We start from the raw sequence: 26600 nt of genomic DNA, 5'->3' as shown, positions 1-26600 counted from the left end.
TCCCCTTATTCTTCTGAGCCTCGCAGTCTGGACTGGCTTCCCCCAGCAAAGGAGGCCATGGATCTGTGTTTATTATTATTACAATCGGTGTTGCTGAAGCTCCTGCTCCTGCTGAGCCAAGGGGTGAAAAGGAATGTTGCTGGCAGCCTGAGAGTGGGTAGGAAAGCTTCCCTGCTGCTCAAGCACTTGCTAGTATTAAGAGGCTGTTCAGGATGAATGTTAGTTTGGAATAGTGACCACATTTCTCAGAACTGGGGGCCTAATACTTGGACCCCTTAATCTGTATTCAAGCTCCTACATAACTGGCCTGAATTTTTGAGTCTCTCTCTCTCTCTCTCTTAGCCCCCACCAGCAGCCACCTCAGGCCACCTGTGACTCATGTCACAATGTGCTCATCACGGGAGGGACTTCTTGCCTTGGGAACTGCCAGGCTGCTGAGCTGCAGGAAAGTTCTGCAGCTTCCTGTCTGAATGAAGGGGAAGCCCACACAGGGATAAAAAACCTGTGGCTGGCTCAGGTCAGCTGACTCAGGCTCGCAGGGCTAAACATTTGCTGTGTAGACATTCGGGCTCAGTCCCAAGCTGAACGTCTACACAGCAATGTTTAGCCCCACAAGCCTGAGTCAGCTGACCTGGGCCAGCCGTGCCGTGCCACAGGTCTTTTATCCCTGTGTAGACATACCCCATGTATCAGATGGGCAATGGTTTTCTTCTAGTGAATCACGCCAGCGTTCGCTTATTCCCAACATTGAATGTCTTTTGTGTTCATAGAAATGGGGCATAGGATGCTCTACTTAAGATGGACCTTTCAACTGGGGTGATCCCAGCCAGATCCTGGCACGGGCGCAAATGCAAATATCAAACAAAAAGCTCTTTTGGTCTTAAGCTTGCGCACTCCTCTCGTCCCTAGTAAAACACATATGGCATGACAGCGTTTAACCCTGTATTATCCCTGCTCTCGTCGTGTCCCTGACACTCTTCAAGAAGCTCAGGATGCCTGAGCCGCCGGTGCCCCTCTCTTGTAACGACGAAGGCGGGTTAATCTGAAAGCTGCCCACCCAGTGGCTTGGCTTTCCTTTCTTGGCTTTGGCATTAGCGGCTGCTGTGATGATGAACTTGGTGACAATAGCAATGTGGTAGGTTCTCAAGTCTGCCAGAATGGACACACACTGGTTGTAAGCTATGCGCAGCTTTTCATTTCCAGAGGATAGTATATGTTGCTTCAGTGAAGGGGCAGACTGGATTTCTTCTATGAAGGCCCTGTGGTGGGGTGGCATGTAGTCCCTCATCCGGTGTAGAAATGCAGCTGCAAAAGACCAACAAAGGAAGAGGTGAATCACTTAGCCAAAGACGGGAAGGGGGAGCTATTAATTGTTAAAACTAATCTTGACAATGCCCAGGGAATACTTTAATATTGGAACCTGCATAACCTCTAGCCCACTGTGATTAGTTCTAGAGTGCTGCTGACAGGTGCTCTCCTGATTTTCCCCAAAATACCCTGCCAAGCACTCACTGACATGTCAGAGCACAGAATGCCAGCTGTGTAGAATTTAACATGGATCAGTAAGGGACTAGATTGAAACCCACCCAGCACTTTTGCATTTGTGACCTAAGTCAGATTTGCCTGCAGATCCCAAGAATAGAAAACAAGCCCATATTCCCAACTGCACCCAGAACTCCCATCCATTGCTTCCCGGTAGCCACAGATCTTGGTAGGGAAGGTAGTGCCTGAGTCTCTGTCTGTCCCTTGATGGTAGCAGTGATGGTGACTTGCTCTATATCCTAAAAGGGCAATTGGAGACAACTTTTCCAGGCCTGGAGGCTATTAATCAGTGGCACCTTACTGCATCTATCATATTGATCCTGTTGCAACTCTACTCAAATTACAGAGTACACTAGAGACACTTAATGTAATATGGTCTCTCTTCACAAATGCATGCGGCTAAATATCCCCAATGAGTAATATTTGCTCTTATACCAAGAAAAATATCCCTAATAAACCAAGTGCATGCAATAAATCTGGAGAGATATTGTAGTTCATTTAGCCTTGTTTAAGACTAAAACACTATCACTTTCCATTCTTTATGTTCTTTCAAGGTATATCTGTGTAACTGGGGGGAAAAAATAATCAAGTGCCTTTTAAAAAAAAAACAAAACTGATCAATATAAATTGCGGTTTTCAGCATGAGCCTATTTGTAAGAGGCCCTATTTATAGTTCAGATATAAGCCAATGAAAAATCACTTTGAGCATATTCAGCTCAAATCTGCACAGATTTTAGAAAAGTCTCTAGTAAAACTCTGCTCTCTTTAATAATTAATGCTTCACTCTGGTAGCAGGCTTCATAGTGCTTTGCAAGGCTGGAAAGCCTCAGCATCTCCATTCTACACGTGGGGAAACTGAGGTCTGGGGCACACTGTGATTTGGTAACACAGCTAGAAAACGAATCCAAGAGTTTCAGGTCCTGTGGGTGAAATTCAGCCCAAGGCCGATGCGCCACTGTTCTCCTCGAAGGAGGGCTTAAACCCAACTTAAGTGGGGCATTGGACTTGTGGTGGCACTCTGCAAGGGGTGGCTTATACCTAAGGTGCATTTCCTAGCCTGCCTTCAGAGGTTGAGGAGCTACTGCTGGGACAGTGTTCATGTCTCACTGAAACGGGTGCAGCAGAAACCTCCAGCACGTGTAAATTACTTTTCCATCTTTGCTGCTGCTCATTCCTCATGCGTCCTGTTTATCTCCATGAGGCAGGGATATGAAGTCATGCATCAAGCCCTTTTATTAACAACATGTACAGGCACCTTTGCTTCCCCTCCCCCTTTATCTCCTTTCAATAGAATAGGACTAAATGGAATGTGAAAAGAACCCCTCCCCCCCACTGCAGCGCACCACTAAGGTTACATATTTAACCCCAAAGCCAATGGCCACTCCTCGCCCACATGTCCTCGTTTCAGTTCCTAGTTAGGCTAATTATAAACAGGGCCACCAAGAGTGGGTTCGGGCCCCGGTGAAAAAAAAAAATTTCAGGCCCCCCAGCAAGGGCGGACCGGCTAAACAGGGCCGACGAGGGCGGGGGGGAGCCAGGCCCCCTTATGGACCACCAGGCCCCAGTAATTTGTACTGGCTTGCCCCCCCCCCCTTGTCGGCCCTATAAAGTGTGTACATGGGGGTAAGTTGATGTTACAGCCTCTGAAGTCTTGCACTTCCTGCCAGTGCAGTGTCCATATATAACCTAGACAGACCTGTTTGGTTTGAATTATTCTATTAATTAGGGCATGCCTTTGGGATTTGGTAATGGGGCTGCCAGAACCTGGGTTTAATAGACATCCTTCCACAATGTATTGAAGGGAACTTCTTCCCAGCTGACACAGAAGCAGGTGGATTTTGAGACAGTCTGATTTACACAAAGCTTTATCGGTTCGTAAATATACCTGATACAGAGCCACAGTCATTCGTTTAAACAAATAAGCAAAGTGTTGTTTGACTTACTGCTTTCCTTGCTATGACGAATTGTTAATAACTCATCAAAGGCATGAAGTACTGTGCTCTGTGCTGCGCTCCCTCCAGAATATGACATAGGCTCATCAGAAACTCCTTCATATATCAGCCCTCCTGGCATTGCTGGGTTATCTTTCCACCTTAACGAGAATGCAAGGCAGTAAGAAATGGTGCTTCAGTGAGCTAAGAACCCTACACAGGCTAGATGGAGTAAGTCTCCTAGGTAGGACTCATACATCATCTCGGGGCTAACCCTCATTTCAAGTCAAGTCCTCAAATGTTAATATATTACACTGGAAGAAACTGAACATAAGATGCATATGTAACAACAAGCTCCTTTCATGCCTCGTCCTCCAATACTTCCCTTCCCCGTCCTGTCTTTGTCATCCCATGCCGTGGCAGCGTAATGCAGACTGCAGCGAATCAGATTAGGGACCTGCCATTTTTCTGTAAAGTGATACACTTGACTGTTGTGCTGTATGAATAATGAATACAACAAACCAACAGCACCAATACTGATTTTTTTTTTCTTGTATTTAAAAATATAACCCATCCATCCCATCTCAAGAAAATTCACCAGGAGAAATAGGTGATGGTACTGGGAATGAGCCATCAAAGACCGCTGCAATAATCCTTGTACGCCACCCAGACCTGTGTTGTCATCTGCTGCTCTGCTTAGAAAAGTTAGATGCCTGCAAGTCACCAGGGCCTGATGAAATGCATCCTAGAATACTCAAGGAGCTAATAGAGGAGGTATCTGAACCTCTAGCTATTATCTTTGGAAAATCATGGGAGACGGGAGAGATTCCAGAAGACTGGAAAAGGGCAAATATAGTGCCCATCTATAAAAAGGAAAATAAAAACAACCCAGGAAACTACAGACCAGTTAGTTTAATTTCTGTGCCAGGGAAGATAATGGAGCAAGTAATTAAGGAAATCATCTGCAAACACTTGGAAGGTGGTAAGGTGATAGGGAACAGCCAGCATGGATTTGTAAAGAACAAATCGTGTCAAACCAATCTGATAGCTTTCTTTGATAGGATAACGAGTCTTGTGGATAAGGGAGAAGCTGTGGATGTGGTATACCTAGACTTTAGTAAGGCATTTGATACGGTCTCGCATGATATTCTTATCGATAAACTAGGCAAATACAATTTAGATGGGGCTACTATAAGGTGGGTGCATAACTGGCCGGATAACCGTACTCAGAGAGTTGTTGTTAATGGTTCCCAATCCTGCTGGAAAGGCATAACGAGTGAGGTTCCGCAGGGATCTGTTTTAGGACCGGCTCTGTTCAATATCTTCATTAACGACTTAGATATTGGCATAGAAAGTACGCTTATTAAGTTTGTGGATGATACCAAACTGGGAGGGATTGCAACTGCTTTGGAGGACAGGGTCATAATTCAAAATGATCTGGACAAATTGGAGAATTGGTCTGATTTAAACAGGATGAAGTTTAACAAAGACAAATGCAAAGTGCTCCACTTTGGAAGAAAAAATCAGTTTCACACATACAGAATGGGAAGAAACTGTCTAGGAAGGAGTATGGCAGAAAGGGATCTAGGGGTTATAGTGGACCACAAGCTAAATATGAGTCAACAGTGTGATGCTGTTGCAAAAAAAAGCAAACATGATTCTGGGATGCATTAACAGGTGTATTGTGAGCAAGACACGAGAAGTCATTCTTCCGCTCTACTCTGCTCTGGTTAGGCCTCAGCTGGAGTATTGTGTCCAGTTCTGGGCACCGCATTTCAAGAAAGATGTGGAGAAATTGGAAAGGGTCCAGAGAAGAGCAACAAGAATGATTGATTAAAGGTCTTGAGAACATGACCTATGAAGGAAGGCTGAAAGAATTGGGTTTGTTTAGTTTGGAAAAGAGAAGACTGAGAGGGGACATGATAGCAGTTTTCAGGTATCTAAAAGGGTGTCATAAGGAGGAGGGAGAAAACTTGTTCACCTTAGCCTCTAAGGATAGAACAAGAAGCAATGGGCTTAAACTGCAGCAAGGGAGGTCTAGGTTGGACATTAGGAAAAAGTTCCTAACTGTCAGGGTGGTTAAACACTGGAATAAATCGCCTAGGGAGGTTGTGGAATCTCCATCTCTGGAGATATTTAAGAGTAGGTTAGACATTTATCTATCAGGGATGGTCTAGACAGTATTTGGTCCTGCCATGAGGGCAGGGGACTGGACTCGATGACCTCTCGAGGTCCCTTCCAGTCCTAGAATCTATGAATCTATAAGTGCTGCAGAAAATGTGCTCTGGGTAGAAGAGCGCTGTGTGTGTATGTAATGACGCTCATGCTGTGCGCTTGTTTGTAAACTATCATTCAGAACCTTCTGTAGCCAGATGTTGAAGATGCTCATGAGATCAACAATGCCTATTTTAAGCCCTTTGTTAACAATCGCATCAAGCAGAATGACGACAGCTCGGATTTTCTCGGCTGCCTGGAATACTCAGCAGAAGCATAACGCTTGCGCAGGGCCACAGTGTAGTGGGGGGAAGGGTCTCTATTGGAAACAGGATTTACATAAAATGATATTTTGGCAGTGACCAGTATGGTGGTAACGCATTTTATCAAGATAAACTCTTGGCTCCTGGGATTTTAATTCCATTCTGTATAGTTCTTTAGGAATTAAAAGGGGTATGGCTTTTTAAAGTAAATGTGTGTGTGTGTGTGTGTGTGTGTGTGTGTGTATATATATAATATTCCTCAGCAACAGAACATATAATTGCAAGGAGCAAGCTCTCAAGGTAATATGCAGGGATTGGGCACTCAATTCTCATTAACCTCCAGGGCGGTTACTCTGAAATGACTGTGTAGTGGTCTTAAAAATGTAACCTTAATTGTCTCCAGACACCAAGAGCATGCTGGCTCATGGTAGTAGCCCCTGGAATGCTGCATAATAGTGATCGATCCATTCCATGGTTTTGAAACCAACCTCTCTCCCTGGTAATCTCTCTCAATTTCTCCTTTTAATTTATAGTGCAGAGCTTACAGGTTTGCTATGAGCTAAAATTTTCTAAACAACTCTTCCTCAGCATTGAATATTGAAATGTCATGCCTGTTAGACTAGACGGCAAGGGGGGATTATTAAAAGATCCAAAGGGTAGTTAAGCTCCTATCTAGCCCCCCTGTCCCTGACTTTCAATGGGGAGCTGGAAACCTAGCTGCACTTTGTGTCTTTGGAATCTCCTCCTACATTCCTTGCACCAGGGACCTGTCTTGTTTTCCTATAAAGCACCAGGCTTGACTATGCGATAGTGTGAACCATGGTAGTGGAAAGCATACATGCTCTGTCACCTGAAAACAAATTTCATAGAATACCAGGGTTGGAGGGACCTCAGGAGGTCATCTAGTCCAACCCCCTGCTCAAAGCAGGACCAATTGCAGTGGTATCACCCCAAACCCCATTACTGTTGCTGGGACACTTGTGTTTGGTGGTTTGGGTTTTGCTAAAAGGAAAATAGCAAAATAACATTGCTGTATTAATCTCAGATCTTCTGGGTTAGGAGAGCATTTGAGGCAGATATTACTAAGTCCTAAAAGTTTTTTTGTTTTTTTGTTTTGGGTTTTTTTTCCTTGTCACCTTTCCTTAGCATAATGATTCCTCTGGATACAGAGTAGGGACAACTTCCATTTCCTGTAATGGAGTGCAGGGTTTTACCTTTATGTGATGTAATTCCCCTCACAAACACTAGTCTTGAGCAAACCAATAAACTGGCTAGTCATGGTTTTTCCTGACCTGATGTGCTTTTTCCACCACTGATTCAAACCCTGCAAGGTTTGCTTTTATGCATCCATGTTTACAGATGGCTAAAAGCTCTGAATGGAAAGGGGTTGGGGGCAGGAAGCAGGATTCTGGAAATAACTCTGCCGTGCCGTGAAAATATCTCCTGGCTTCTGAAGAATGTATGTATTTAGCTGTTTATGCTACTGAAAGGTTGCAATTTTGGAGGTTTCAGTTAGGTGTCTGGGGCTGACCCTCCCCCTTACTTTAACTTCCAGGAACAGCTGTTCTACAAATCTAAGAGGGAAAATAGTTTTATCATCAAACTTTCAGTTATTTTTAGCTCTCCCAGAAATACATTTATAGTAACCTCCAGTCCTGTGCAGTTTATAACAGAACAGAGTTTAAAAGGCCTGTATTTTCAGGCTGCCAACCTTCAAGACAAGGTCAGTTTAGATGGAAAACTGAAGAAAATTTAAGATGCAGCAGGCCTTGACATGCAGGAACACTGAAACCTGTTACAAAATGAAAATTAGCAACCCAAAAATAACACTGGTATTAGAGTAACTTTAGAGCTCTCCAAGTGAGGATCTGGCATGACAAAGGCGTTTTGAACAAGATTTCAACTATTCCTGAGATCTATCTTTTTGCTTTACACACACGAGTGGCAGTGGGGGTTTTTTGGTTTGGTTTTTTTTTTCTTTCTGTTAATGAGCAGCATCCTGTTAAAACAGTGGCAAGGTAATTTGTTAATGTGATTCCATGGAGAACCGCATTTAGCAGAAGAGACCTACTGACCTTCCAGCAATGTCTATAGAGACTATATAGCACAAGGTCAGGAAGAGAGAGCTGAAAGTACTTAGACTGTAATCTCTTTGGGGCAGGGACTGTTGTTTTGTTCAGTGGGACAATGGGGTCCTGTTCCGTGACTAGGGCTCTGAGGCAGTACAAATAATTAACAATATGTCCAACAAAAAACCACCCATCTCCCAGGGTTGCTAGATGGGTCAAGAACTTTTCATGATCCGTTTCCGTATGATTGATACTAACAATGTTCATGGTGCAGAGAACACCAGGGGTCGGGGGGAGAGTTGGTCTTTTGAAAGGCAGGGACAGATCATGGGGAAAGGCAGAAGAGGAATTCTGACCAGCCTTTGTGCTCTGCTCTCTTGCTGATCCAGGTTCCTGTGACCACTGTCTCCATATATGAGAAGTTTGGGATTGGGGCACGGTGGAACACACCTGAGTCCCTGTGACATCTTGGTCCCATGCGTTGGGCTGGCCCAACGTGGATAAAGCAAACCAAACATTCCCTTTCCAAAAGAGAGGGCTCTTCTCCTCATGCCTAGGCATAAGGGCATCACTCACTATAACCCGAGTTATCTCTGCCACAGGAGAGAGACTGTGGCACCCGATGTACCTACATTAGGGCTGCCTTCCTCCAACAGCCTCTTCTCTACCCTTGGGAATTGCTGACATGATCATTCCAGAGGGAAATGCGCACCTCGTACTTACCCAGACAGAAAGATCCGGATCACGGCATAAAATATTGCTGGATCCACATAGTCTAGGAAAGAAATCAAATTGTGATGTTACTCCAAGCCAATGGCAGTTAGTTACATCTGCATCAGCCTTCCCCTATCTCCCATCACTTCCTTCTCAGTCTGAGCGAGAAATGTCCTGAATCTTTAGAAAAACAACTTGCAGAGGAGGCTGGAATGCTGTGTGATGCCACCGTCACCCTCCAAAATGTGACCTGGCCCCTTTAATGCTCCCGTAAGCTTCATTCATGGCACTGAACGTTCACTTGAAATAATGGAACTCCAGGTACTGCGAGCTGTTGCACCACATGATTGGCTGATGAAGCAGAATTAAGCTGTCTCTGGCCAAGAGTTCAGTAGCTTGGGCTGTTGCTCATATTGCTGTATGGATTCTTCCTTGACGCTGTGATGCTGGCTCTGCCGTACTCCTGAGACTTCAGTACCATCCCTCTGCCTTGGCCCCTGCTGGCTGAGAGCTGTAAATGCTCTCAAGGGCACGTTTCCCCCATATCATAGAATATCAGGATTGGAAGGGACCTCAGATCATCTAGTCCAACCCCCTGCTCAAAGCAGGACCAATCCCCAACTAAATCATCCCAGCCAGGACTTTGTCAAGCCTGACCTTAAAAACCTCTAAAGAAGGAGATTCCACCACCTCCCTAGGTAATCCATTCTAGTGCTTCACCACCCCCTTAGTGAAAAAGTTTTTCCTAATATCCAACCTAAACCTCCCCCACTGCAACTTGAGATCATTACTCCTTGTTCTGTCATCTGGTACCACTGAGAACAGTCTAGATCCATCTTCTTTGGAACCCCCCTTCAGGTAATTTGACAGCAGCTATAAAATCCCCCCTCATTCTTCTCTTCTGCAGTTCCCTCAGCCTCTCCTCATAAGTCATGTGCTCCAGCCCCCTAATCATTTTTGTTGCCCTCCGCTGGACTCTTTCCAATTTTTCCACATCCTCCTTCTAGTATGGGGCCCAAAACTGGACACGGTACTCCAGATGAGGCCTCACCAATGTTGAATAGGGGGGAATGATCACGTCCCTCCATCTGCTGGCAATGCCCCTATTTATACAGCCCAAAATGTTGTTAGCCTTCTTGGCAACAAGGGCACACTGTCAACTCATATCCAGCTTCTCGTCCACTGTAATCCCTAGGTCCTTTTCTGCAGAACTGCTGCCAGCCACTCAGTCCCTAGTCTGTAGCAGTGCATGGGATTCTTCCGTCCTAAGTGCAGGACTCTGCACTTGTCCTTGTTGAACCTCATCAGATTTCTTTTGGCCCACTCCTCTAATTTGTCTAGGTCCCTCTGTATCCTATCCCTACCCTCTAGCGTATCTACTACTCCTCCCAGTTTAGTGTCATCTGCAAACTTGCTGAGGGGCAATCCATGCCATCCTCCAGATCATTAATGAAGATATTGAACAAAACCAGCCCCAGGACCGACCCTTGAGGCACTCCGCTTGATACCGGCTGCCAACTAGACATGGAGCCGTTGATCACTACCCGTTGAGCCCGACGATCTAGCCAGCTTTCTATCCACCTTATAGTCCATTCATCCAGCCCATACTTCTTTAACTTGCTGGCAAGAATACTGTGGGACCCATTTAGTTCTGTCTGTCACCGTGGGTGTCTGAGCACATTTCAAATGTGTTCTGTGCAGCAAATGTGCTCTCCCCACCTAAGCACGTCAAGGTAACTTCACTTGAAACCAACGCATCGGAGTGTCTATGCCTGTCTGTGTTTCTTGTCGGTGCAGGATCACGCTGCTGCTGGCAAAGTCTGATTTGCAGCCCGCCGGTGACAGCGGAGAATCACAGAGGGTTCAGAGGTCAGTGTGGCTGACATTACCCCCCGCTGTACTTGAATCTCCGTAATGGAGAGGCGGGGGCATGAACATCTGGTAAAGTCAGGAGCTGTTCTATAAAAAGAACTGGTCATTTATAAGGATGTGTAATAACAGAGGTGCAGCCCAAACTCCTCTCACACTTAGACCAGGGGGACTCTCATAAAGAGGGCCACGTTGTCCACCGTAGGGTCAATCCTGGTTTGGGCCCTACCTGGCTGCTGTATCTCAGACAATTAACTGTAGCTGTGTGTGTTCCATGGAGCCCCTTTCTGTAAAATAGTCGTCTGCTTCACAGAGCTTAGTAAAACCTGTGTAGAGAAGTGATTTGAGGTCCCTGGGTAGACAGTGCCATGTTAGCATTAAGCATTCACTCCTCTGGAATTCACCTATTTCCATGGGGGACAGACACCAGCCTAGCCCTTCGCTCCAGCTAAGCAAGGCTGGTCCGAGCTGCTCTGGAATCAGAGGGGAGTTGAAGAGCAGTGAGAGGCTTTTCAGTGTTGCTGCTCTGATTGTCTCACAAAACTCACTTGATTTTATGCAGGACTCTTGCTGAGCCATACATGCACACACATCCCTGCAGTGTCCTGGGAATATCTGTCTTGTATTTGATTTTCTCCAAGGCATGACACCTGCAGCTCCGTCCCTGCCTAGAGTCTTTATACTCTGAGTCTGGTGGCACCTTAAAGACTAACAGATTTATTTGGGCATAAATTCTCGTGGGTTAAAAACCCACTTCTTCAGATGCATGGAGTAAAGATTACAGATGCAGGCACTGTTCTACTGACACATGGAGAGAAGGGAGTTACCTCACAAGTGGAGAACCAGTGTTGACCGGGCCAATACAATAGTCCACTCCCAATAATTGATGAGGAGGTGTCAATACCAAGAGAGGGAAAGTTGCTTCTGTAATGAGCCAGCCACTCCCAGTCCCTATTCAAGCCCAAATTAATGGTGTTAAATTTGCAAATGAATTTTAGTTCTGCAGTTTCTCTTTGAAGTCTGTTTTTGAAGTTTGTTTGGTTTTTTTGTTTTTGTTCAAGTATGGCTACTTGTAAATCGGTTATAGAATGTCCAGGGAGATTGAAGTAGTGTTCTACTGGCTTTTGTATGTTACTAGTCCTGATATCCGATTTGTGTCCATTTATCCTTGTGCGTAGAGACTGTCCGGTTTGGCCAATGTACATGGCAGAGGGGCATTGCTGGGACATGATGCCATATATCGCATTGGTAGATGTGCAGGTGAATGAGCCCTTGATGGTGTGGCTGATGTGGTTGGGTCCTCTGATGGTGTCGCTAGAGTAGACATGGGGACAGAGTAGGCAACGAGGCTTGTTACAGGGTTTGGTTCCTGGGTTAGTGTTTCTGTGGAGTGGTGTGTGGTTGCTGGTGAGTAACAAATTTAACACCATTAATTTGGGCTTGAAGAGAGACTGGGAGTGGCTGGCTCATTACAGAAGCAACTTTTCCTCTCCTGGAATTGACACCACCACCTCAATTATTGGGAGTGGACTACATCGACCCTGACCGTATTGGCCCTGTCAACACTGGTTCTCCACGTGTGTGGTAACTCCCTTCTCTTCATGTGTCAGTATAACAATGCCTGCATCTGTAATTTTCACTCCATGCATCTGAAGAAGTGGGTTTTTAACCCACAAAAGCTTATGCCCAAATAAATCTGTTAGTCTTTAAGGTGCCACCGGAGGACTCCTTGTTGTGTTTGTGGATACAGACTAACACGGCTACCCCCTGATACTATACTCTGAGTGCAAATGTATTTCTGCTCCTGTATCCCAATGAATTAATGTTTGTGCAGTGATCTAAAGACATTTTAAGTGTGAAGAAGTATTATTACCGTGCATCCGTTTCAAAGCATCCGTCATCTCTTTAATGGCCTTTGCCATCTCTTGCAGGGCCTTATGCAGGGCCTCTTTGTCAGGCTGCAGGATGGCATTACCTGCCTGAACAACGGCCTGTAAGAGAACAGTGGAAGAGCTGTGATGTACTGGAGAAACGTGGGTTTATGTGCCCTCGGTGTGCCTCTGGGCACACTGCCCCCTCTCTTCCATTGGGACCGGCTCTCCTTATCTTATTGGCTCATTCTGAGTTCACCTGGCAGGGCTTTCTCACCTTGCCATGGTAAGAGAAACCTAAGCAAACTGCCATCGTGCTGTAGGGTGCAGATGGTTCTGAATTCCAACCCCTGAAACTCTGCAGATGCTGGGACGGGATCTCCCAAACCAAAGCACAGGAGAGATGGGGGTTGTGTGCCCATCAGTGCCCCCAATACAGGATTGCACAAGTGACTTCCTGAGTAGTGGCAGACACTGGTCTCCATGGCCGTGTTTGTGACCGTCTCTGTTAATCGACAGCACAGGGGGAGCATGGGCAGTAGCAGTGCAAGCATCCGTATATGTACGTTCTACACAAACACAGAGAGAACCTTCCCCCTGGGGAACACCTGCTAGGCAGCTTCACTCTACATATCCCATGTAGTTCTCTGCCAAGACTGCTAACAAAGCAGCCTGTGTCTTCTGAGAACAGCCGTACCTCCTCTTCCAGGGGAGCGGCCATTTGTCAGGCTGGGGTACTACAGATCTGGGCCAGGCTGGAACACGTGACCCTTCATCTTTATCTTCTATTTAATTCCTAATAAATCTGACTCCGATTGGATTGTGTTGACTGCAGGGCAGACCACCTTTTTTCTTTTTCCAACAGACTCTTTTGACAACAGGCCATCCCGCTGATACCTGTGACCTCCTGTCCGCTTTGCCTATGTCTGCAGATCTGAGTGAATTGCATCCAGAGTCGTAAAGCATTAAGAGAGAAATGTTTGTCCGCCCAGGAGGGCGCTGTACGAGTTGTACTGTACCTTAACCCCAGGCGCTGCTGCCTTCTCAACAAGGAGAGTAACTAGAATGAATCCTCTCAAACTCTCTCCGCCAGGCAGTGAAAAGATGGTGTCCAGATTCCTTTAAGGAGGATAATTTTGAAATCACATAACATGTGGAGATTGAAACACACACATTCTAGGAATGAGACTAACTGGCCCTTCATGCTCCTTCATTGCTCTGAAGTGCAGCCAGGTTCTAGCCAGACCCTGCAACACAAGTGTTGTTTGCCCTAGCTTTGGGCAGGCTCGAGTATGCTACAAATATTGCTGCTGGTTAGGTAGCAGTGTGGGGATATAAAATACCTTCCTCCTCTTTATCCCCTACCCCAGCCGCCACATCCGGATTTGGGAGAGGATGCTACATACTGAGAACCCACCTAACATGCCCAAGTCTTTGGGTATTCAGAGTGGAAGATGTCTGCATTGCAGATGGCAGCACCTGCCTCCTGTGCAAATTGCAAGTGGCTCGTACGTCCCACTGCCGGCCTCTCAGATCAAAGTGGGGCAATGCATGCTGGGGCATGTAGGGTTTGATTTTTTTCAAAGGAGCTCAGCACCCCACATGCACCCAATGTGCCGAGTCCATCGTCTCCACCATCCATACCTATGTGTGAAAGATCACAGCTGTAGTCTGGTTTACAGAAGTCTGGGGGTCACATAGAGGCCACCCAGCTGCTGCTATGTGACACTGGAATTCCTCTGCCCAAGAGTGAGCTGTTATGTTGTGCTCATGTAGCAGGAGACAGATGTAAACTAAAAAGAGCCCTGAGGTGATGGAGCAAATAATTGAATTGAAACAAAGCTAATACAGTTAAATAAATAAGCATATTAGATACTTACTCAATTTCCAAAGGCCTACAGGAGTTTCGGGTGTTGACAGCAAATGTGCAAGAAAAGGAAACAGGAATAACAAATCACTATATACAAATAGAATCTATTACCAAAGACGGGTGTGTGTGTGTGTGTGTGTGTGTGTGTGCGCGTGCGCTTCAGAATGAGATTTTGTCCTAACACTGATGTTAACAGTAATGTGGCGTTGGCTCCTGTTTTCCTGTGTGCGCACACCACAACCCCCCTCAGTTGACAAAGAGCTGAACTCTCCCACCAAACCTGAAAAGATCTTTGTAGGGAATATTTATCCTTCATGCCAGCCAGGCTCAGAATGGAGTAGGACAGGGAATATTTTAAAGGATTATCAAAATGTCAGAGCTTAAATCTAAATGGACAAAAATGGTCTTAAACCTTCCTGCTAGATTGACCAATGGTTGTATTTGTGCTGATTTGCTACCTAACAGAACCACTTTAACAACCCGATTTCACTCTGTCCAGATGTAGATTTCATTGTTCTTGCATTTACCCATTAAGATTCTTTTTCTTCCAGTTCGCTAGCACAAAATCTGCGTGAACCAGGATAGGAGGCAGTCCCAGCATCTGAGAGATCTCCCAGTAGGGAACAGCAAGGTTTCGTGGCAGAAGCTGGAAGACACAAACTTGTGCTTATTCATTTTCTCCTGAAAATGATCCAGTTGGAATGTTAAATGTAGCAGGCTCCTTGTCTGCAGGGCGCTGGGTCACCCTGGTCTCAGACACCAAGAGTACATCTACGCTTCAAGAAAAGGAGTGTTCTTAACTCGGGTTGAAGTAGCAAGGAAGACCCAGCAATCTGGGTTAAAGTTAAAGCCTACAGGGAAGCTGGTGTTTGAACTCAAGCTGCCAACCTGAGTGAAACGCCGAGTTCCCATGTCTTTGCTGCCATTTTAACCCAAAGTAAGACGGTTCCTTTTTCTGCAGTGTAGAAGACAAACCCTCAAGCTGCAATTTGCTATAGATGCTGACTGATGTCAGGTAAGTTCAGAGCTTTGTAGCTGGCAATAGCACAAGCAGTTCCCAGCTCGGCATGGACTCTCCAGCTCTCTGCAGGTACAAACATTTTACCTGAAGGGGGCCATTCTGCTGCCTATTCTGGTGGCATTAATCTGAAAAGAGCCAAATCTTCTTGGCTTCAAAGAGCAAATAACCCGTTTGGTGCTGCTTTTACCTTGACGGTCTCCTCCTCTCCTTCTTGCCAGACGAACCCCATCGTGATGAAGCTGAGTGCAAGGTGGGCCAAGTGTAGCTCTCGGTGCCCTTTGAGATGCTGACTGCTCAGCTGGGGCATCTGCCAACGAGAAACATGTGAATAAGGCATTTTAGAGTGGTAAAAATTAACACCACCAAAGATCTCAATGCACTCAGCCAACTCCCAGTGCCCTGGGGAGATATTCTCCTCCCATAAACTGAGGCCCCAAAGCAAAGTAATTTACCCTGCATCACAAAACAAGTCAAAGTCTGAGCTCAGAACAGGACCCAGGCATCCTGATGCCCATCCCTGTGCTGTCACATCTGTGAAATATCCTTGCCATCTTCAACACAAACGGTTTCTCTGCTCTGCTCAGCCTTCTCTTCTTTCTGCTTTATAATACGGGCTTATTACACTGATGGAACTTCTCAGTTGTAGCACTACTATATGGTAAGCCCCTGGTCTTTTTAGAGCAATGGCTCTTATCCTTTCCAGACTACTGTACCCCTTTGAGGAGTCTTTCTCTTGCGTACCCCCAGTTTCACCTCACTTAAAAACTACTTGCTTACAAAATCAGACCTAAAAATACAAAAATGTCACCGCGCACTATTACTGAAATTGCTTATTTTCTCTCTTTTTTTTTTTTTTTTTTTTTACCATATAGTTACAAAATAAACCAATTGGAATATAAATATTGTACTTACTTTTCAGTGTATAATATAGAGCAGTATAAACAAGTCATTGTCTGAAATTTTTAATTTGTACTGACTTCACCAGTGCTTTTTATGTAGCCCTGTTGTTAAACTAGGCAAATATCTAGGTAAATTGATGTACCCCCTGGAAGACCTCTGAGTACCCCTGGTTGAGAACCACAGTTTTAGAGCAGCTTTTGAAGAAAGGTGTTCTTCCCTCTCAGATCTGGTCTTAAAATCAGAGAGCTAATTTGAGATTAAAGGTGCTATAGCAAAGCTCTAGATGCAGGAATCTGGAATAGTTCCATGTTATGATTAACTCCAAAACCTATTTGCTTTCTAGCTGAAATGATGAGTCCTGGCCCATCTTTGTGCTTTACCTCTAGTGACACCTGAAGGAATTCTCTCCGTATTACACACTGTATAGGAGAAGCTGTGGGTTTGTGGTGGTTTTTTTTTTTTTTTAAACTTTTCTCCTCTTTTGGTTTTTTAATCCCAATATATCGGGATCTATGTTTTTTTAAATGTTTGTTTTTAGCTTTGTTTGAAGATGAGGCTCCAGTTCTGCAGGTGCGGAGGTGACTGGCACCAACATTAACTTGAGGTTAATCCCCAAGAATCTTGAATTCAAGCAGAGGATTAAATAGGCACCTTGTACACTTGTGAACGGAGCTGATGGCTCTGGATCAGGTGAGGCAGGTTGTTGGCAATCTCCATCCAAGGCCCATAGGGAGCAGGGAGTTCGCTCTAGAACAGACAAAAGGCCTTAAATCATCAAACAATTCTGTTAGGAACTGGTGCAATAAAAAGTCACTGGCTGTATCTCCCCACTACCCCTAATTTTGATGAGCAAGTTAATGATTGGGGTAGTGATGGATGCTATGGGGCAGGAACAAGGGGCATCCGCAGAGTTCAGGGTGGTGTGACTGACACAGCAGGCAGGACTGCGGGGTGGGATTGATGGGCATGACTGGTAGAGCTGTATGTTCAGGGAATCCAAGACTGGAGTAACGGGGAATTGAGGTGTGTCTGGACGCTTGCACAGTGCATCAGCAGGCAATATCTGGCTAATTATTAGCCTGCGTCCTCTTTCTTCTTGTTAAATGCTGTGGTGCTTAAAAAGAGCAGTGAGGGGTGTGTGTGTGTCCGTCCTATTTCTGGGGGGAAACAATAAAGCCGCCTTTCTTCAACTGGAAAATCCTGATCCTTTCACTGTATTTTGTATCCACTGATTTTCATGAAGAATAATTCCCTTCGGGGCCACGTGGCTTTTATATTTTATCTGGGATCAATGTAAACTAAGTGGCTATTTCCTTGTGTGGGATCTGAGCAGGACGAAGGTTTAATGGAGTTTTTTCTGCTTTTAAAAACGCCACTGTAATGACCCAGTGATAACTGATGTGAAACAAATCGCTTGTTCTCTCACCTCTTTGCCTCCGGTGATCCCAGTGATCGCAGGCAAGTTAAAGGAGAGGACAGGCTCGTTTCCTGACACTGCCCAACATCGCTCCCGTTACTTCTGCCTTCCCCAGATTCTAAGGCATTTCCGTCTTCCTTGCAGCGAGGGCCCAGACAGCACGGTACTAGCTAGGGTGACCAGATGTCCCGATTTTATAGGGACAGTCCCGATTTTGGGGTTTCTTTCTTATATAGGTACCTATTTACCCCCACCCCGGTCCCGATTTTTCACATTTGCTGTCTGGTCACCCTAGTACTAGCTGACTTGCAATCCATTGAAATGAGCTTCTTTTCCCCCTTCATTCAAGGACGGTTGACGGTATTTAAAACACAGACGCAAAGTAGGGAGTGTATTGTGGAGGTGCCCAGCATGCAGGGAGGGGTGTTCCCCATGGTGCCAGTGGGGGAGTATAGGGCTATTTTAGGATTCCCCCAATGTCAGTCCCTTCCATCTCCATTAACTTAGAATTGAGACTTTGTTGTTGTGTGTTTAAGCACAAATGGAGTCATTTTCTTAGGTTTCTCACTCCTCTCCTGGGAGTGAGGCTTTATTCGGGAATAGCAAAGAGAATTGATGAAAAACTGAGTAGCAATTTGGCTGCACTACCGAGCTCAGGTTAGCCAGCGTCTGAAACTACCGCTCAGCTGAGCTCCCTGAAAAATCCAATCCTTCTGGTGTGTCCGCCCAGCCATTATGGTGCACAAGTCTTTCAGGATGTCTTATCTCTGGGGATGGGTGTGGAACTTTTACATTATTTCTTATGTGCCAAAAGGGGAAGAAAATGAGCTGCTGCTGAAAGTACTTTTGTGATGTTTCGGGGCCTGCAATGAGCAGATGGGGCAGGGGATCTGACTTGAATTGAATTGTTTATTTTCTGGTATTACTGAGCACTTTCCAAACAGACATCAGCACAGTCCCTGCAGGGAGAATAGAACTCCTTCCCCAGCAGAGATGCGCACACACCAAGGGTGCCACTTTTAGTGACTATGTACATAATTATGATGATTCCATTACCATAGCAGCATATTGTAGCTTGGCTCTGGACCAGTCATCCTCTGAGACGCAGACAAAGAACAGACCCAAGCAGGCAGCAATCCCTGCATTGGGAGCTGCTTGGCTGTGACACGTTCAAGGCCTCAGCTAACACAGTACTGACAAACCTCAAGCATTCAAAAGCTGAGTCAGGCCCCAGGTGACGTACAAAGAATCCAAAATTTTAAGAAATCTCATGGTTTTTATTTGGCTTCTGATTTTTTAGCTTTTATAGGGGTCACTTGTTCAGACTTACTCTGCAAAGCTTTTGTTGCTGTTGTTTAATGACAGATTCTTGTGTAGTAACATGTCTCTGAGAGCAGCATGTGGGGGAAATGGAGCCGCTCTGTAATAATTGGTGAACCATGTATATTGACCTAGTTACTGGGATATTACTGATGACTACGTCGGCTTAGATTAATGAGGAGGACTGTAAGGAAACTGAATGGCTCAAGATAATCCACCCTTTGGTAAACACTTGAGGGTTCTTGAGAGATGATGGTTGAACTATTAACTTTTGAAGACTGTACATCCTGGCTCCAGGCATCTTACAAAATGGGTTTTGATGAGCAGGGCCAAAGCCTGGAAACCAAAAGATCAAAAGGGCCGTGGCAGTTTAAAAAGGGAGTCTGAGAGGAGGAGTGGTTGTTTGTTTGTCTGGGTGGAACCAGACTGATACGTAGGACCCGTTGATGTGCCTGAAGAAATGAGGTCTGCTTTGGGGATAGTAAGCCTTTCGGTAAGATAGACAGACAGGTAGAGACTCTCTCTTTAAAATCCCTTTTCTCTAAACGCTTTGTTCTGGTTGCAAAATAGACAGACAGCCTTCTGAACAGTATTGTCTGGTCCCTGTAATCCCCACAAGGCTCAGACTCCCAAAGGGAAGAACTGCATGTGCCAAACCTAGTCAGACCTGCAGGCTAGGCATGGTTGATATGCAGGGTATATTGCTCAGGGCCTGGTCTACAAGGGTGAGTGAGTGAGAGAGACCCCGATATCTGAGGGGGTGCAGTCAGAGACCAGGAACCAGGGAGAGGTGTAGCTAGCCATGTAATCGCACCACTGGGACTTTAATAACCCTGAATAGCGTGAGAATCGTGATTTTTATCACAAGTTGGATACAACTATGCACCAACATTTATAACCATTTCACAGTCTGGTAATCGCCTTAAATAGCACCACTGTGACTACCCAGGACTCTTTGGTTCCAGTACTCGGTTCATCTGAGAGACTCCAAAGGGGAGTGGGTGTTCATAGAAACATAGGGTTGGAAGGGACCTTTTAAGTCCTAAAGTCCAGCCCCCTGCACTGAGGCAGGACCAAGTAAAGCTAGACCATCTCTGACAGGTATTTGTCCAACCTGTTCTTAAAAAGCTCTAGAATAGGGAGGTTGTACAATCCCCATCATTGGAGCTTAACTATCCTTGTAGGTTAGATATTTGGAATAACCTTCTAACTACATTTCCCTTGCTGCAGTTTGAGCCCATTAGTTCTCCACCTTTCTTTGGTGGACATGAAGAACAGATGATCCCCATTCCCTTTATGACAGCCCTTCAAATATGTGAAGACTGTCTCCCCTCAGCCTTCTTTTCTCAAAAGCAAATATGGCCAGGGTGTGTGTTTTTTTTGTTTTGTTTGTTTGTTTTTTTAAAACTTTCCTCGTAAGTCAGGTTTTCTAAACCTTTATCATTTCTGTTGCTTTTCTCTCCAATTTGTCCATGTCTTTCCTAATGTGCTGTCTCAGTGTGTGCAGAAGGCAATCAATCCTGCTGTTCTGGCATTTCACTATCTGCAGAACATGGTCTTTTTCCATCGAAGGAACTGGAATGTCAGTTACCATCCTAGTGACTGTAAATACAATAACTTTAAGGGCCCGATCCTGCCAGGTTCTGAGCAGGTGAAGCCAGTGGGGTTGTCAGCAATTAGTATTAGAATTTTGTAGTATTGGGCCTTTTAAGTGCTGGCACTGTGATTTAAACACAAGCTATTGGATATTAAACTACACTTGTTTAACTTCCCTGTCTGTATCATGTTTCTCAACATTTTACTTGCATAATCTTGAATTGATTTCTCGGCATCCCTGCAAGCTTCTTCTCAAGGAGTACCATTTATAATTTGCTGTCACTTTTTTTAAAAAGGATTAAAGCTGAAAGTCTGTATTCTAAAGCTCACTCTCTCCCCTGTACTCAGACTGACTAAAAATCTGTAAATACAAGATCAATTCTTTGGTGTCAAGTGAAGGTTTCATTTCCCCTCTCCTCGCAGCTTGCTCCTGGCACTTTTATTGCTGTTTAAGAATTAGAATCTTGTCCTCTATTTAATTTTGTTTAAAATATTTAAGCAAAAAACAAATTGTATTTGTGTATAAATATTAATAAATGATTCAATTATAAGCTATTGCTATAGAATAAGAAAACTGCCCACCAACCCTTCTGTTTGAAAGTGCTGCATTTCCCTTGACATGAATGTCTCGTATAGAGAGAGTCCCTACCAGAGGATTTGGAAGAAGGAAGCCATAATCTTCAGAGAGATGGAATCTTCTTAAAGTAAAAAGCAGTGGTTTCTCCTCGTTTTCGTTATTATTCTCCATCATTAGACATATGAACTCGGCCTCAGTCTGGGAGAGTAAAACCTACTGCATAAGAGAAGGTTCAGACTCTATCTGGGTGCTGGCCCTGCCATAGGAAGCATCAAATAAGCACACTGATAATGTGCTGAGTAAGTGAAGCATTTTCCCTGGAATCCAGAGGTACTGAACCTTTGTCCTGGGCCTTGATTCCTCACTGTCCAGTGGCCAGTGGGTCTGAGTAAACATGATTAAAGGTTGCTGATAAGGCCGAGTGTGGAGCAAACTCTGATCTAAGCAACATCCCCTTATGGAAAAGTCCTGTAGAAAGATTCTCATTCTCTCTTAAGATGTGTGTGTTTTCTGGATACTCCTGTGGAATTTGATAAAGAGCTAAAGACTGACTTGGGAACCTTATTAAAAATATCCCTCTAAAACCCCACAGAATTTAACGGGGCGGGGGAATATCTACCAAGCCCTATTGGTTTAATTCCAAATAAATCCAATAGACATTATGGAAAAATCCTATGTCCATTCGTAACCAAAAATAAGCCCATCAGAGAAGCCGCATGTCTCCGTTGCACTAAGGTGCTTGTCATTTCCTGTGCTGTAGCAAAAGATGGCCTGTAGTTGATGCTGGCAGTGACTCGCAAGTCACCTCCTCTGACCTGGAGCCAATGCGGTCTCCAGACACTGCAGTTTCCAGTAGATAAAGAGGTGCACGTTATATGTATGTTGCCATCCTAGCAATGTCAGTACAGGGAGATGTATACACGCTGTGTGGACTAGTAGAACAGTAGGAGCGTTTGTCAAGAATGCATGGGGACGATCTCTGCTGGCCGAGCATTAGCACTGTGATACGGGTAGCTGGTGTGAAACCAGGAGAGAGGGAGACCTAGAATGGGAATGGGTAAAGTTTTACTCACTAGATGGTTTTAAGCAGGGCCTTTGCTTACTGCATCCTAGACCGTCAGAAAGCAGTTTAAGGATCTGGCCTTCAATAAAAAGGATCAAATCCTTGGCTTGAACCTCTGAATGGTGGTGCAGGGAGACCACGCTGCATTGTGATCTGCACAGGGCTGGCAAGATAAGCAGGTCAGGCTGGGTCAGTGGTTGCAGGGGAGACATCCTGCGGGACCCTGGACTTCCTTTGGAAATATTGGTGATCAAATAGGCAGGCACTTCCCTGCTCTGAGTCAGCTCTGCCTGTCCCCTTAGTCACCTCAGCTGAGGGTCCACCCCTTCATGCTCTGATGTAAGATCCCGAGGCATGCTCCCAAAGCAAACAGCAAGTTCCCTGTAGGTAACTATGTTCTGCCTCCTCCCTAGTCATGCCCCTGCATTCCAGCCTTGGATACAAGAGTCCTCTCCCCTCCTTTGAACGGCTGTCATGCAGGTCTGGGATGTGCAGCAGCTGCGGAGTGTGTGTGTGTGTGTGTGTGTGTGTGTGTGTGTGTGTGTTCCCAAGGAACTGCCTTGGAAAGGAGTGCAATAGTTGGCTGAACTAACTTCAGCCAGCTTCTTGCTCCTCTCTGATAGCTTAGACCCTACCCCCCCTCCCTTATAGGGAAGCCGCCCCTGTTGCCAATGCCAAGTGCCCTGCGGCCTCTGTTATGTTCATTTGTGTCAGTTACAGTCCCCACTGTAGTGCTGTTGTCCTGAAAATTTGACCCATGTGGCTCCCGCAGTCTGCTCTGCAAAACCTGGCTCCATAGCGTGGCCTTTCCCATGTCTCCTGGGTGCTCTTTCTGATAATGGCCGGGGGGGGGGTCAAATATTTCCTCTCCTCCTTCCCCCACAGTAGTCAACACAGCTGCTACTGCCCATACATGCACACACCAACGGAATGGCCAGCAGCCCTGCCTTCAATTTCTTCCCCCACACCCCAGTGCGGATGAGCTCCAGCACCCCTGTAAAGGATCTGGGAACCCTGCCTTCCCTCTGCTGCACAGCAAACCTACGCTTGTGCTTGCTGTGGCCAGAGCAGGACTTCCCCTGCCTGTAGCTGCAACCCCAGTGAACCAGCTTACCTCAGCCCTCCATGCTGAAGGTGAGGTCCCAGCGAGAGAAGCTGTGCACACCTCTCCGTTGCACGTGGGTTCTTGGCATAGCTGGCTTGTGGCTCTGCAACTAGGCACCTTAGATATTCAAATTTGTCCTATTACTGGTCTTGGCTCGAACTCCAAAGAGCAGGACTCTCTTCCTCCGGCTGTGCAGCACCTGTAGGGGTCATGAAGAAGTTTGGAACTAGATCCTTGGTGAGTGAAAATCGGCCAAGCTCCATGGACTTAGCTGGATTTACACAAGCTGAAGATCTAGCCCTTGGTATCTCCATTGAACTCCCAAAGGATTACCCCACAGGGACTCTAAGCACGCGGCGGGCTATTGGAGTTACATGGACTCATGAGAACACTAAACTAGCATCACAGCATGTTCATCTCCCACAGGAAAAGGGAGAGCAGGTTCTGTGGTCCTTAGTTCTACAATTTTATTTTCTTTTTAAAGAAGACACATTTACCTTCAAGCTTCCTCTTGCTGTCTAGGATGTGACGGGTCCCACTGGTCCAACTGATCCTTTGGTAAGGAGATCTACACCCCACGTGTGTGTGTGTGTGTGTGTGGGGGGGGGGGTGTTCTATTTGTAATGCGGTAGCACCTAGAAGCCCTGACTGAGATTGTGCAGCCCCCAGATGCATAGTGAGAAAGTCCCAGCCCCGAAAAGCTCTCACTCTGTAAATACAGAAACCAGACAAAAGGTGGGAGAGGAAACAGAGGCACAGAGAGAGGAAGTGACTTGTCTGAGGTCACAGAGCAGGTCGGAGGCAGAGCCACTGCAATAACTTAAACAGAAGTTATGGGCTTGAAGCAGAAATTACCAGGTGAGGTTCTTTAGTCTGGGTTTTATACAGGAGGCAGGGCCGGCTCCAGGCACCAGGCACCCAAGCTGGTGCTTGGGGTGGCACCTGGAGGGGGGTGGCGCGGCGCTCCGGCCGCCGGGGAGAGCGGGGCCACAGCCGGGCTCACCGCCCTCCCCCCGGCGCTCTGGCCGCCCTCCCCCCGGACGCCGGGGGGAGAGCGGCGAGCTGGGGCTCGCCACCCTGCGCCCTCGGGGCCGGGGGGAGAGCCGAGCCCCCGCCGGGGCTCGCCGCTCTCCTCCCAGGGCTCCGGCCGCCGGGGGGAGAGCCGAGCCCCCGCCGGGGGGGTGGCCCCCCCCCCCCCCCCCCGGCTCCGGCCCTGACAGGAGGTCAGACGAGATGATCATAATAGTTCCTTCTGGACTTGAAATCAGTGAACCTACTGACTCCTAGCCTGGTGCCCCCATCTACTGACCCAAGCTGCCTTTCCTCTGGTTGCAGGAGCTTTTAATCAAGCTCAGACACTGCACTGGAATGAAAAACCAGAAGTTACCATGATGCTAGGTACAGATCCTGTCAGTGCTGATTCCTGTTGGCTATTGTTCCAGCAAGGCCCACAGTTCCCTTCAAGCAACCCTGGACACCAGCCAGGCAAAGAGTGCTAAAGTATTGTGTTCTCTCCCCAAAGGGAACAATGTATGCTGTACTAAGCCCAGGCTGTATCTTCGTCTCTGTGCTTGGATAAGGTGCTGCTGATTTATCTTGGCTGTGCCAAGGATATTATTAGCACATACTTTAATGGAAACCAAAACTGAAGCTGCTGTCACAAAAATAAGCACATCACAGCAGGGCATAAAATAATTTCCTAATACTTGTTTCATGTCACTTGAGGATTTCTTTGAGGTTCCAGCTAACTTCCTAATGATTAAATGTATGCTAATGTTGTTATGAATTTGCCAATGCCAAATAGAGCATAAGATACTAATGCCTGTTTTAATTTGCATTAGTAAATTACATGCTGCTAATGTGCTTGTCACTGGAGCATAATATGCATCTGTACCTACTGCATGCACCCAGCTAATGGAGTATAACAAATAGCCTTATTCTAATGACCCTCCCATAAATAGCTATGTTGATTTCCAAGCTAATTGTTTCAGTGATACATGGGAACAAAACTCCCTGCCCACTAGGTGGCTAATGCAGACAAGGCTAAGGCTGCTGCTGATTAGGCAAATGAGACAAGACTGAGCAAACTGTAAAGAGCCCTAGCAAACTCTGCTTAAGTGCAGCCCTGCTCAACGTGTTGCCCACGGATACCAGCCCTAAAGGAAGGGTGACTGAGTTGTCCTACCTGAATGTGAAAGCTCAGAGCAAAAACATTTAAAATCCTTCACTGTTCTCAGTTCAGCCCAGCGCTCTCGCCATAGCTTCTCTGCTGGGAACACCTTACCATCTCCTAGAGGGTGTCGCATTACTGGGCTCATTTCTATAAACGTTCCATGGAAAGCCACCAAAGGACTGGGAGCCAGGACTCCTGGGGTTCTCTGCTGGTTCTGCCATGGATTGGCTCTGTGCATGATGACCTAGGGCGAGTCAGTTTGGCCCCTAAAACTGGCTATCCAAGTTTGACTATTCAGGTCCTTATGCCTCTAGCCAAAATTTTTAAACTATTACATACACCTCCTGTGGACTGACTGGGGGCACTTTCCCACAGAGCCCCTGCCCCCTAGCCTGAAAGCATGGCCAGGAAACTCTGCTTCTCCCCCCCCCCCCCCCACCCCCCAAGTGACAGCTTGCGATTCCAACACAGTTCTCAGTACATCAGACCTAACGTCATCTTCTCAGGCGGCAAAGTAAGATCCTCAGGTGAAAGATAATGCAGCAAACATAGGGAAAGTGTAACTTCCATCTCTGGCTTAGAATGGGTCTTATGACTAGCCCACGGTATGGTCGGGGTTCTTCTCTCAGCACAGCTTACTGAGTCTGTTTGCCCTTGGAAAGGGGGCCTTAGGGCTTGGGGTGCACACCAAATGCTGAGCTCTCTGGAAATCTGGCCCTACATGGCTTGTCCAGGGTCCTGCAGGAGGCTGGCGGTAAAACTGGAATTGGGGGGTGGGGGTGTTGTGGCTCCACACCTGGCTCTGAACCACAAGACCATCCTGACTCCGGCCATGCGTCAGCACCAGGGCCGGCTCCAGGCACCAGCCGAGCAAGCTCGTGCTTGGGGCGGCATTCCATCTCCTCCTTTTTTGTTTTGTTTTGTTTTGCGCTTCACCGCTTTGGCCGCCCCTGCAGGTTTTTTCTTTTTGGTTTGCTGCTCCCGCCACCCTGTAGGGGGCGGAGGAGGGGAGCGCCCTGCAGCAAGCCCGGCAGGGCAGCCCGCGTCCTTCCCTGGCTGCCGACCAGAGCAGCGCGGAGCCCTCC

General features: G+C 46.4%; 1 protein-coding gene across 1 annotated transcript; it reads right to left on the bottom strand.

Annotated features, from left to right (window-relative positions):
* Positions 1–616: 616 nt before the first annotated feature.
* Positions 617–21429, bottom strand: LOC112109196 (indoleamine 2,3-dioxygenase 2-like). Its single transcript, XM_024203608.3, has 10 exons — positions 21247–21429; positions 16916–17011; positions 15552–15671; positions 14871–14989; positions 14354–14368; positions 13493–13592; positions 12476–12593; positions 8743–8794; positions 3486–3634; positions 617–1305 (listed from the first exon to the last, which is right to left on the bottom strand). Exons 1-10 carry the CDS (start codon positions 21346–21348, stop codon positions 935–937), a joined length of 1242 nt encoding a protein of 413 aa, XP_024059376.1. The 5' UTR covers positions 21349–21429; the 3' UTR covers positions 617–934.
* Between the last annotated feature and the right edge of the window lie 5171 nt (positions 21430–26600).

Source organism: Terrapene carolina, unplaced genomic scaffold, assembly GCF_002925995.2.
Source record: "Terrapene carolina triunguis isolate 2854851 unplaced genomic scaffold, T_m_triunguis-2.0 Scaffold53, whole genome shotgun sequence".
In the NCBI taxonomy this organism is placed as follows: Eukaryota; Metazoa; Chordata; order Testudines; family Emydidae; genus Terrapene; species Terrapene triunguis.
Note: the sequence above shows the minus strand (reverse complement) of the source record. Positions and strands in the feature narration are given on the sequence as shown.